The sequence below is a fragment of the Telmatherina bonti genome (genome assembly GCF_933228915.1).
Source record: "Telmatherina bonti genome assembly, chromosome: 1".
Lineage (NCBI taxonomy): Eukaryota > Metazoa > Chordata > Actinopteri > Atheriniformes > Telmatherinidae > Telmatherina > Telmatherina bonti.
The window spans coordinates 33,020,753-33,033,463 of NC_136619.1; the positions used below are offsets into that span (position 1 = coordinate 33,020,753).

The following is a 12,711-nucleotide window of genomic DNA, read 5'->3' on the forward strand; positions in this document are numbered from 1 at the left end:
TATATATATTTATTTAAGGTGCATTATATAAGTTTACAGTGTGGCTCCTACACATTTTATGTTCAAAGAAAGCATGGACATTGTCTTGCACCAAAAAATTAACTAGCACACTAGAGCTGAACTTATACTTTAGTTGTTATTATATGCCCAAATGACAATTTGTGAATTCCAAAATTCCAAAGTCATTTGTGCCTTAAACGTTTATTAAAATCTTGAGGCATTTCTTTCTCACTTTAGCCAAAGAAATTTCATGAAAAATAAAAAAGAAATTACCTTTCAAAAACATATTTATTTTAAAATTTCTGTTTAGGTCTGCTTTGTTAAGTGCCCTTTATGGCGCACTTATGCTTTGTAAAATATTGGTGAATGTACTGTTTTGCTTTTACAAGTAAAAAGTGGTGACTAGGAACTATTTTAAAATGTTTTAGCCAAACAGCGCTTTGTTAGGTTAATAATTTGAACAGCCCAACCAAAAGAGATTAACAAATAAGAAAACCCTAAAAATCAGGGTGGTTTGTCATTATAATTTTCAACATAAATATTACCTGTTATGCGCATAACTGTCATCTGATGGACAGCGCTGTCGCGAGGGCTGCGCGAGGAACAGAGGAGGGTGCAACCGGATGTGACGTAACTCAGCTGCTAATGCTAATATTTCTCCAACAATGACTATGACGCTATTATTACGGTTAAATCACCTTAAGTTATCCTCGTCGTTATTTGCTGCTTCTTCTTGGTTATTGGGAAGACAATTTCACAGTCAAATGATTACAAAAAACAAAGGCAAGAAAGAATGGATAAATATGATAAGTGTTCATTGACGTTAGCTTAGCTAGCATTCATAGCGTTTTGTAACAGACAACTTTGCCTCATGGTGTCGCATTGCAGTTAATGTACTGACGGCTATTGTGCTAGAGAAGTGCTCACCTGTTTTCTATTTACGCTGTAGGATAACGTTAAAATACTTCTGTTTTGGACATTTATTAAACACCATTAACTGTACCCGCTTAGCAACGAAAATGCTGCTATAGTTACACAGCGCCAAAGAGTCATGCAAGCTTAGTATTTCAGGCATCCTGCGCCCAAGTCGCTTATGGATGTTGTTGCAATTTATTAAAGCTATTAGTTTATTTCACGACATTCCGGGTTGTTAAATTCCCCTTCGTTTTGTTGATTTTACGTTTAACTGAGGAGGAGTCAGTATTTCGCGGGGAAAATACAAATTGGCGCCAAGACAGCAGAGAAGAACTCTCTGCAGGAGCTTGTAGTGCATTGCTTAACCCAAGTGGTTTTAAAGCTAGTATAAATTATTTAGTTTTATCATCGGTTTTTAACTGTGCACACATTACCAACATGCCCGCCTTAGAAGTTACAGATGCTTGTGGAACTTCTCCATCCAAGAGAGCAAGAACAGAAACAAAGCCTGAAGAAAGACCAGTCCTAAAATTTGCAAAGCTTTCTGAGCATGCAACAACACCAACTCGAGGTTCAGCTAAAGCTGCGGGTTATGACCTCTACAGGTATGTTATACTTTTTACTTTTTTATTATTATTCAAGCATTTTAGGGACTTTATGTGAGCAGCCTTAATATATGTGTTATGCTTATATAACATATTTTTCTAAAATAATGGGAAACATCATTTTTGTCCTATTCAGAAACCTGGCTAGATGGATACAACTTTCCTCTCATTTGTGAAACGTAAATGCTCCCACAAAGTAAATATGATACAGCTAACCACACTTATCTTGATTTAAACAGTGCATATGACTACAGTGTTGGTCCCATGGACAAGGCCATTGTGAAGACAGACATTCAGATTGCAGTTCCAAATGGCTACTATGGAAGAGTGGGTGAGTTATATTTTTCCTATTCTAGTAACTCGAGCAGTGCTTGTTCTTCCTGTTGCAGAAACCAGCTCATTTTAAAAACTATGTATAGTTGAGATAGCATTAGCAACACGATGCAACTGTGTCTTTTTTTTCTTTTCTCCCTTTCAGCCCCAAGATCTGGACTGGCAGCTAAACACTTCATTGATGTTGGTGGTGAGTCTTCATCTGATCAAACCTTTCTGAGCCACTAATGTCACCTATGTTAATTCCTGTATGATCTGTGTGTATTCTCAGCGGGCGTTGTAGATGAAGACTACAGGGGAAATGTTGGTGTTGTGCTCTTCAATTTCAGCAAAGAAACATTTGAAAGTGAGTTGTGTCAAACATGTTATATATTACTTTTTAATTAAAGTTTACCAGCTATAATAGATTCACTGAATCATAGTTTGAGCTTGGATATTCAAGCTCTTTACTAAGCTCCTAAGGAACACAGTTGTTTCAGTATGAGTTGTTTCCTAATTGTAAATGATTTGCAACACACAAAAAAAGCTAGGACTCTTAAAACATTAATGGTCTTAGAAATAATGCCTTAGATAGTTATGTTAGTTAGCAGCAAAGAGGACAGAGCAACATATAATTACTAATAATTCCAAGCATTTCTGAGAACCTGCAGTCCCAGTTGTGTAGAGAGCAGGGCTATGAGACTGGTCATGACTTTATGTGATGAATGTTATGATAAATCAAGTGCTAGAAAAACTTGAAATGATCTGCACATACTGTAAATATAAAAAAGAGAGAAGTTAATCTCCAACCACACTGCAACTTGTCTCATTTCATTGTCTCTTCTCAGTTAAAAAGGGTGACAGGGTTGCCCAGCTGGTGTGTGAGAAAATCTGCTACCCAGACCTGGTGCAACACGAGGTAAACTTCAAGTTGTAGTTCATCAACCAGTGCAATCTATGTATAAATAAAACATGACAGGTGTAATGTTTTGCTATTGTTGCCCCAAATTTAATTTTTTTCCACATTAGATATGTCTGTACTTAGGAAAAAAGAACTGGCACGATCTCTCTTCTGGCTGCTAAAGTTTGGACATACATTCAAGTGGCCTGCCCTAAAGCAGTTCTACACATTTTCTGGCCATGTAGCACCTTCCAGAGAAGAGATCAGATGCAAGGCGGGAGTCAAATTAGCCCTCATTTGATGCTACTTAAGTCCAAAAAATCTGCTAAAGTTCCATAGTGCAGCTTTATTGAAATATTTGACCTTTTTTTTTTTTTTTGTAAATTACTGAGGCATCTATTGTTGTAAAACCTGTTGTTGCTGTTTGTATAGTTTACCTTTCCACTTTGTCACCATATGTTAATCATTTAATCTGTTCTTTCAGACGCTGGATGAAACGGAGCGTGGTGCTGGAGGATTTGGGTCAACTGGTCGCAATTAAAAGCTCAAACCAGTGTTACAAAGGAAGAAAGTTTTACATTTTAAATTGTTTAGAATTAAATAAAGTCTTTTTTTTTTTTGTTTTTTTTACATTCGAGTCTAATATTTCTATGGGCATTGACGTCCACATTTTTGTAATTTAGAGTTCAGATTTTATTTTTTAGATCACCACTTGGGGGCAGTATAAGACTTTAGTTTCAGACAACCTGACGTTTCTGTAGAACGTCAGTGATTCTTAAACATGCAATAGGTTCAGCATCTGGAATGAGGAGCGTGAGATTATTTAGTGTAATCTGAGTTTCGCTAGCCAAAACATACAGAGATCACATTGCATATGATGTTGAGTCATAATGAGAAATAATGAGACCAGCAGCTGCCTTTTGAACTTTATGACATTTCAACCTGGAAGAAGGGAAAGCAAAGCAGTGAGAAAATGTACACCAAAAAATGTTTTTATTGTGAATTTACAACTAAACCCTCACTGATGTGAACAGAACACAGACTGGTGTCAGGCTGGTCATGGCAATGCAGCACTGATTTTACTTGTGAGAGAATGTGTGGCCATGAAGACCTCAGTGCATAATCATGAAGGCCCAGGTTTGGCATCATCAAATGTTTGTGTGTGCGCAAGTGTGTGTGTATGTATACACAGTTTACAAAGAAAGTAGTTGGTCATTATAAGCACCATTATAAACCCCCTCTATTCCAGGGGCTTCCTCTAGTTTTACAAATGCTTCATAGATTAAAAGTGGCATTGATTATTACAGTATAAACACAATTTACATGTAGTATAGAGGAGAGCAGACAGGCTTTGACGCTAGCTGTTGCAGCTGCAAGGACATGAAATCTTCAGAATGACCAATGGGATTTTATTTCATTGACTACTGTGTTTTGTATCGTAGTGCAGTGCATTCAGAAGTCTATGTGAATGTGTTGCTAGCACCAGTAGATATGAATTATTCTATCAGTAGAAAAGATGGAAAAGCCTAGTTAAAATATGCAGTAGGAGTCATTCAAGCTCAGACATGGCTACATCTCAATAGTCCATAGTGGGTTCCTTTCCTCTCCTAACCATTTTTTAATCTATGTAATCTTTATTCCACTGGATTAACATCTGGCAAAGAGAAAATGTGATAACTTCCATGTGCCCAGGTTTGTTCAGACATTTACTGGAGGGGAGGAAATGAATGTATTTCAGACTATTGTGACTCAACCTTATTTTCTTCCACTGAAGTTGAGTTCTAAGCAAACTCAGCCTTTAGAGCTTTCTGTAGCCCGCATGCCCTTCAGAGGCACCTGATTCCACATATCATTATACAACATTAAACTCTAAATTAAAAACCTATTCACACTCTCAACAGAGCTTTAAACACAGCTGGAGTTGTTTGTCAAGGCAATATGTGTTTTATCTGATTCAAACATTGCCTCACGCAGCTGCTTTTTCCCACAGAAACTGTATCTATGATATGTAGAATAATCTTTGGTAATCGAATGATGAAGTCCCTCCCGCAACCCCACCCCCACCCCTCTTGTCTCTTTGTTGGCGAGCTCTTCTCTCCCCTTATGGAGAAAATAGAGGTTGCTCTGAACTACTGACCCAGAGTCAGAAATGTTTGGCCTTCTGGAAAGTGTGAGCCCGACGCTGGATTAGCAGTTGCCGGCAACATCTGCCTCTCTCAGTCTTGTGATGGTTAATGGAGGATGAGTTGTACCCTCATCTTCAGTATGTCTCCCAGCTGTCCTGTGAGGTAGTCTTTATCATGCTGATCCTCCAGCTCTGCCAGCTCTTTCTTCCTGTAGAGGGGCATGCTGCTGATCTGAAGGTGGTATGCTCCTGGAAGGAGAGCCTTCTTCTTACTCAGATGCAGGTAGCTGACACCCTCCCTCTGGTTGATTTTGAAGTAGCCTTCCTCGTTTCCGTAGTCAATGCTGTAGCGCACGTGGTCGCTGAGCGCGGATAGGGCCGGGGTGAACTCAAGGATGTGGTCTCGGTTATTTAGATCGCTGATGTTCAAGTGGAATTGGAGAATGTCTTCGATGTCCACACTGGCCAAGCTGACCAGATCCTCTTCAGTCAGCTACAAAAAGAATAAGTTAACAAATGAATTTGCAATTAAAAGTCCAAGTGATTGATAGTGTATTAATGTAGCGTAGACATAAAAGTTTGGATATTATAATGCATCATGCATCTCTACAGTCCAAATGTGGCCGAGACTTTGCTTATCAACCATTTTTGTTCTTTTTTTATGAGGATGTAAATCCTGTCAAAAGGCACAAAACTCAGCAAAAAAAGTAAAAAACTACAGGAACTACATCTACGGAAGCTCTCCTGTTTAGGCATATTCTTCAATTGATGAACAGCTAAAAGCATACAGTTCCTTTAAAAAAAAAAAAAGTACACAGCATCAGGCGTCTGTCCTGAACCCTGCATACCATACAGATTACCTGCATGTTTTCCAGAGGTTTTTCCTGTGTTGAGTTGGTGCTGCGCCGCTTGCGTCCCTTCTTGGGGTAACCATTGATCTTACATTCATAGCAGGCTTCGGGGGAGAGTGAATTGTCATCCACTTCATCTTCCTGTGTGCCGCTTGTGAAGCCTAAACCTGAGACACAGTGGCTGGGGGGGGGGGGGGAGAGAAAATGCCATCAGCACCATAGAAACAGATATTCGCATGTGCCACATGCAGATGGTCTTTTTAAGTACCCCTGTCCTGCTCGGAAGTATCCAGGTGGACATCCACAGAGGTACCCTCCGTCTGTGTTTGAGCAGCCAAATTTGCAGGGGTTCTGGCTGGTGGAGCACTCATTGATGTCCGTGCAACCTCCGGTGGTCTGCTCATAGTTGAAGCCAGTGGGGCAGAGGCAGCGGAAACTCCCCAGGGTGTTGTGGCATGATGCTCCCCCACAGATCTGGCTGTTCAGACACTCATTCTCATCTGGGTCACAGGAAGTTGGTGGGAAGTAAACAAACAAGGGGTCATTCCAGTTAAAGGATGCAGACAATACTAGGAAAATCTGCCCTGAATGTTGTGTTTAGGTGGAAAAATTCAACCTAAAACTATGGCTCAATTACTTAGTCAATGAACTACTACTAAATTTTACATCATACTGTAAAGTGCTTACCCTTGCCTTTTTTTTCTACTTAAATCTTATAGGAGAAAGAAACCAAAGCTTCTTTTGTGATTAAATAGTTTTTTTTTAGCAAGAAGGACAATAAATTTGATTTCTCTCCTGGTTTTACAATAGGAATGAAAGGTGTGCTCTTCCAGAGAATAGGAAAAACACATGAGAAAAGTTCATATTACATTGTAAATGTATCAGGAGAAAAGGTGCAGGGTGGACAGCTTGTTTTAATAAGGCTCCAAATCTGACGAACTTGCGAATGTGAAGCAGCATGGAAACATATTTAGCCAACCAGGTCATCAAAGTCTCCAAAATGAGAGAAATTGTATATTTACTGATGGGGGAAAAAAAAAGAGAAAAGTGCTCACCAACACACTGGTTCCACTGGTAGTGCTGCAGGTATCCTTGAGGACAGCTGCACCTGTATCCCCCCACCAGGTTCTGACAACCATGCTGACATCTGTGGTTTCCATCACACTCATCCATATCTGACAAGGAAAAACACAAAGCAAAGTTGCTAAAAAAAATCTCTTATTTTTATCCTTTTATTCTGTTATTTCTCAGCCAATGAGGTTTTCACACCTTCACAAGTTTGTCCATTGGGATCTAATGAGAATCCCTGCTGGCAATCGCAACTGAAGCTCCCTGGCGTGTTTTGGCAGACCCCATTGGAGCCACACAGACTGGGGTCTGTTGCACATTCATTGTAGTCTGCGACGAGAGGAGAATAGTTCAGACAAGGGTTAGGCTAGAAACATGATATAAAGGCTGGCCATGACCGCCATTTGGATGTGCTGAATCACAAATAGGTCAATTCCCCATGTACTGCTGGCACAACTTACTTCACAGTCTCCGGGGATTTTTAAATCATATTTCTAACCTCCTGATCTCATATCAAACCAGAGGAGTGTGGAGTATATGTTTGAAAGAAAAATACATTCAGGATCAGTTTACAAATCTCTTTAAGGAAAAACTTAGCAAGTACGGCTTGATGAAATCATTTGGACCAACATGCTTTATTGTTTTGACAGGAATCAAGAAAAAGGTGAACACGGCCATGTCGTAAAAACTGCTAAGGAACTAATAAAAGGAGGAAAAGAATCTGATCTCTGAATTTCAGTCTGTAAAGTGTGAGTCCAGGTCATTTCCCAGCTGGCTAAAGGTTTTATAAGTCTTCTGATATGTTCCCAACTCAGAACTCCATTTGGTGAAACACTTAACACCTGGGAGATGATAAGAAACAGTGTTTATCTTCTATTCTATTCCACGTCATTTGGCAGATCTTCCTAAGGAAATCCAAAGTGTACATTTTTAATGTGTACTGCTTTAAAGTTGAACTGGTAATTAGTTTTGAAACAGACAAAAACAACTAAAATGACACTTTTTCAGAATGCATATTTCTCCTCTAAAGTATATTTGCCCTGATTGAGTTTGAAATTTTTAGCTTACAGTTGTATGAAACTAAGGCATGTCAGCAGTTTCATGTAAATTTTCTAAACAATGTTATTTAGACCTTCCTGGCATATCTACACCTGCTGTATATCATATGCCTGAAGTCATTCCTTCAGTCAAAACTGAGGTTTTCTGTCCTTGATTTGACATGAAGACATGGGAGCTGCTTTACAGACTATAAAAAATAAAGCATGGTAGTCATGATGATCTTCTGTAATGTTCCATAGCAAAGATTTATTCAGCTGCCACGACAGCAGGTCAGTCCAACCCATTAAGATTAGTGTGATATCAGGTGAAATCCAGTAACATTGGATTTATAATGGATGGACATGGGGGTGCTTCATTGGTTTTTAATGTGCTATGCTGTAAGATACCACAAGAGATTACACTGCGAGAGACTAAATCATGTCTGCATCATGCAAAGAACATATAATACAAGAATGCACAGGCACTATGAATATGATTATGAAACATTTAAGATGTTGAGGAAAAGCTGTATTCTGCATGCATGTGTGTTTACCGATGCAGGACGTGTGATGCTGGGTAAAGCCAGGCGGACATTTGCAGTTGAAGCCACCGATGGTGTTAACGCATAAGAACTGACAGTAGTGCTGTTTGGTGGAGCACTCATCCAGATCTGAAAATGAGAAGTTGTACAACATAAAAATAAATGTTTTGCAGAAAAGTTAATTGCTCAAAAATCATTAAATAGGGCTTTCAAGATACTATGATTAGACCCGAGAGTATGGGGGGCTGCGCCTTTCGGAGTTAAATTCCAGTCCTTGTACAGTCACTGACCTACAAATGAACTGCAAATGTACCAGACACCAGACACACAGAGGGGTACAGTAGAGGGGGGAACTAAAGCTATGGTAAATAAAGATGAAAGAGGGCCTTAAAAGCGAACACTATGAGCAGACTTGTTTATAGTTGTAAACAAGCTTGATAAATAGAGACACAACAGATGCACTGTGTCCCTGCCTCAACACACTGTGTACACGCTGACGAACAAACATGTGGACATGAAAGATGCTTCAGCTGCTGTAGACTTGAATGAGAATCATGCAAGATATCACTTTTTAATCATTCTGCACGGGTGTGAGCTACTTTCCAGTATTCAGTGGTTGTGTTTTACTGGGTGTTTGGGTTTTGTATGTCACCTCTGCAGCTCTTTCCATCTTCCTGCAGGATGTACCCTCTGGGGCAGGAACAGACGTAGCTTCCCTCTGTGTTCTTACAGATGAAGTTACAAGGCTTTGGTGCCTGTGAGCACTCATCCACATCTAGCGGGAGACAAACAGATTGAAAGACGGGGTGAGAGAGGCAGCTATTCCATAAGGACAGATGATGAGATGCACAGATTCGGGCTGCATTTTTCAGAGGAGCGTGCGGGGAAGTCCACCCACACTGATTCAGCTCTTTACTGGACAGCAGGATTGAGAACATGAGACAGGAGGAGAGTCAGTCAAGTGTGAATAATGGAGATGATCTTTAGCCTTACCCACACACTGTGTGCCGGTGATGTCAGTGGTATAGCCGGTTTTGCAGACGCATCTATAGGAGCCGACTGTGTTGATGCACTGACCATTCTTGCAAAGGTTTCCCATGACACGACACTCGTTGATGTCTGGATGGAATCAAGAAAAGTCAGCCCCAGATAAACTTATCACAGCCTCAATACTGCTCAGCTTCCTGAGCGGGAATGTCAGGATAAACATGGTTCCTTTAAGAAAAGGAAGCAGTGTATAGATGGATTTTAAAATGTACTATTTACCAACAACTTGATACAACCACGTTCAGTAAAACAACAATGATAAAAGTACTTGATCGCTCGCTCTGCAGGCAACTAGCAATAACTCCAGAAATGATGAAAGTTACAGCAATCTCACAGCACCAGACATGCACTTTTCTTCTTTATGTCACTGTCGACAAATTTACAAAATATTGTGATCTGTTCTGCAGCGTTATTCAGGTAGGACTTCCACCACATGGTCCTCCATGAGTTCCCTATATATAAATATATATACATGTTAAACATACCTTATATATAAACACACAATGTAGAAAACTAACTAATCCAAAACTTGTTGAAATAATTCCTTCCTGGAAACAATTTACTACTTTATTTTCTGTCATGGAGGGTTACAATGGAAAGGGAGCTTTCTGATAAGACTGCAGAACTGAGACAAGAATAGTTTAATACAAAAATCCAAGGATAATCTTCCTCCTTACGGCATCTTCTGGGTTCAATCGACTGATTTGACTGAAAAACTTTCCTTTGTTCAAATCTTGGAATCTAAAATCTTCATATCTGATATAATGAATGGCTTTTGACTAAATCAGTTTTAACTTTTACTTATTATTTATGCATCTTCTGTTTTGTGTTTGGTTTTAAATATATACACTTTTGTTTTTTTTTACTCAAATTAAAAAAAAAAAAAAAAAAAAAAAAAAAAAAATCAATACCTTGCCACCGTCTACAGATCGATGGGTAATTCTTAGTTTCTAGTTTTAATTTAAAGTCAGTGAGATACCTCTGCCATCAGTGGTGAAGCCAGGTCCGGATGGACACATCTTCTTGTACTGGGTGGTCCCTGGGAGGGGGCAGAGTTCACAGTTGTTGCCCCAGCCTCTGCCTCCATCGCAGCAACACTCTGACTTAGTCACCAGGTTTCTGTTGCTAGAAGTCATCTGACACAGAGTGGTCAGAACCTCAGTGAAACAGAGACCCTCGCGGTTATCTGGAGGTTGAGAAAAAAAAAGGAAAAGAAGGCGAAACCATGTCAACCCCAGAAAAGCAGACGATACCACCCAGACAGAACCTGCCTTCACACTCCAGACGTGAAAAGATTACCCACACCGCTCTATCACTGCTGTCTGTGAGGAAAAAGATAGCCAAAGAACCATACAGTTTACAAAGTCCCCCTGGAGGTTTTCCCTCACTCTGCTCAGCACATCGCAGCTGTTCAGAGTTATATATTTAGACGAGGGAGGAAAGCTTTTCAGTCTTTCTGTCTTGATACAAGCAGACAGTGGTGTCTGTCAGGGGAAAATTCCCACTGAGGCACAAACACCATTTCCCTCTTAATTAGACAAGATTGAATAACGTCTAAACCAAAATATAAAGGTCAGCGGAAAAAAAAAAAAAAGTATATAAAAAAAAAGAAAAGGTAAAATCCCTTCAAAGTCCCAGTTTCCTCTGGCTGACTTCATACAAGAGCCCCCCTCACTAAATAAAATATTGTTTCAGGGAAGGCACAGGAGTGTGAAGAAAGCTTCCACTGGAATAAAATGAGGTAGAGCATAGTGAACATGAAACACTCAGTGAGAACAAAACATGTGCACTCTATTGAAAACAGAGTACATACCAATACACTCTGTCTGTGTGGGATTTGCAACGAAGCCTTGGTCACATCTGCAGCGGTAGCTTCCAATTGTGTTCTCACAACGGCCATTTTTGCAGATTCCTGGTTTGGTTGTGCACTCATTCAGGTCTACAACACACAGACAATGTGAAAATAAACACAAACATCACAGGATCTTTTTGTTGTTTTTTTTTTTTTTTTTTTTTTGGCTTTTTTCTCAATAAATTAGGGTGGAAATGGGAGATTGTCCACACAACCACTACAGATGCTAAACATCAGAGTCAAATCATGGCAAAAATGGGGAATCGTGATGCTTCTGGTAAATGCCACATGAGATGATTGCTTGAAAGGACACCAAAATGTAGAGGAAAAACTTTATTTTATACAAAGATAATGCAGCTTACTTGATTTGAAACATTCCACCTGAGTATAGGAAGCAGCATTTACCTCATTAATCCTCTTAAATTGGTTAATAAATGACCAGTTCAGAGATCAGCAGTAGATTATTATATTACGGCAGACAAGCTGGTGAAATTCAGACAATATGGATATAACAGAGAAAAATGTGGCAGTGAAAATGTCAGCAAAATGGAAAAAAATACCAAAGGCTTGTCAAATATTTCAAGTTAACAAATGTATTCTAAAACAACATGAGGGATGTTGCTGTGATGTCAGAACTGGTGTGATGCAAGGTGCATCTACCAGGTGACAGATGACAAGTATCAGATGGATACAGCAGAGCAATACAATATAATGTGGGCTAAAGGTTTAAAGTTTAACAGCCATTATTGCAAAATAAAAAAAGCAGTATGGAGGTGAGCCTAAACAGAGGCTAATTACAGAATGAACATTGGCCACCCTTCGGAATAAGCAACATGATAGCCAGCATTCCCTTAACAGATGATGCTTTCCCACTTCAGGCAATACTGGCAGTTGTAGAAAAACTCCAAACTCTCTTCCTCTGTGATCTCAGAGTTTCTGAAACATCAGCAGTGCTGATAGATGATGTGCGTACGTGTTTTAAAATGAAGCTTTGGTGAAAGTTCAGTGAGGGATATCTGATTTAACTCGTCTTTACTTTTCCTTTTCATTTCCTTCCTTCACACACTGTCAAGAATTATGATGTCACAGCAGTGGGCTTTCTACTTAATCTTACATCTAATCAGTTAAAAAGCCCTTTATTTTTACTTCAGCTGTCATTCTCCTTCCGGACTGTTACACACATCCCATCTCCTCCCCAACTCCCCTTTCATCAGCTTTGACAGATGGGGCATCTATAAAAGTTTTCCCTTTCAAAGTGTTTGGGACTTTCTCACCATCCTACATGACATGTTTTGCCTTAAGGCAGCATCATAGTTTCGCTGCAAAAGCTTATTTTAAACACTAGGAAAACCAAACCTTGATCTATTAATTGTGCACCAATATTTGTGCATGAATCTTATAATAATATAAATCAGGGAGATATTCTGCCGTATAGCTGCAGAAACATAAGTAACTG

The 12,711-nt window shown here is 39.5% G+C and overlaps 2 protein-coding genes across 3 annotated transcripts in view; one reads left to right on the forward strand and one right to left on the reverse strand.

Moving 5' to 3' along the window:
* The first annotated feature begins 640 nt into the window (after positions 1–640).
* Positions 641–3,341, forward strand: dut (deoxyuridine triphosphatase). 2 transcript variants are annotated; one of them, XM_079241679.1, is made up of 7 exons: positions 641–783; positions 1,367–1,520; positions 1,760–1,851; positions 1,999–2,043; positions 2,125–2,199; positions 2,681–2,751; positions 3,218–3,341. In XM_079241679.1, the coding sequence occupies exons 1-7, from the start codon at positions 666–668 to the stop codon at positions 3,272–3,274; spliced, it is 612 nt and encodes a 203-aa protein (XP_079097805.1). In that variant the 5' UTR covers positions 641–665; the 3' UTR covers positions 3,275–3,341. The 2 variants fall into 2 exon arrangements, with proteins under 2 accessions (XP_079097805.1, XP_079097806.1); XM_079241680.1 differs by having other exon boundaries at positions 641–1,520.
* Positions 3,342–4,957: 1,616 nt separating this feature from the next.
* The window catches only part of fbn1 (fibrillin 1), a gene marked incomplete at its 5' end in the record, with an annotated part of 69,944 nt that continues 62,190 nt past the window's right edge, over positions 4,958–12,711 (reverse strand). The window contains 10 exons of the mRNA XM_079241667.1: positions 4,958–5,351; positions 5,719–5,890; positions 5,978–6,209; positions 6,765–6,884; positions 6,979–7,107; positions 8,369–8,485; positions 9,009–9,131; positions 9,350–9,475; positions 10,383–10,589; positions 11,217–11,342. Of these exons, the coding sequence (XP_079097793.1) occupies positions 4,965–5,351; positions 5,719–5,890; positions 5,978–6,209; positions 6,765–6,884; positions 6,979–7,107; positions 8,369–8,485; positions 9,009–9,131; positions 9,350–9,475; positions 10,383–10,589; positions 11,217–11,342 (1,739 nt within the window). The 3' untranslated portion in view covers positions 4,958–4,964. The remainder of the gene's footprint in view (positions 5,352–5,718; positions 5,891–5,977; positions 6,210–6,764; positions 6,885–6,978; positions 7,108–8,368; positions 8,486–9,008; positions 9,132–9,349; positions 9,476–10,382; positions 10,590–11,216; positions 11,343–12,711) is intronic.

Excerpts from the sequence above, each read along its gene's own strand:
- dut (XM_079241679.1), top strand. The coding sequence starts at position 666 with ATGACTATGACGCTATTATTACGGTTAAATCACCTTAAGTTATCCTCG. Across the intron at positions 2,044-2,124 it reads ACACTTCATTGATGTTGGTG|CGGGCGTTGTAGATGAAGAC; the intron begins GTGAGTCTTCAT and ends GTGTATTCTCAG. Across the intron at positions 2,752-3,217 it reads CAGACCTGGTGCAACACGAG|ACGCTGGATGAAACGGAGCG; the intron begins GTAAACTTCAAG and ends CTGTTCTTTCAG.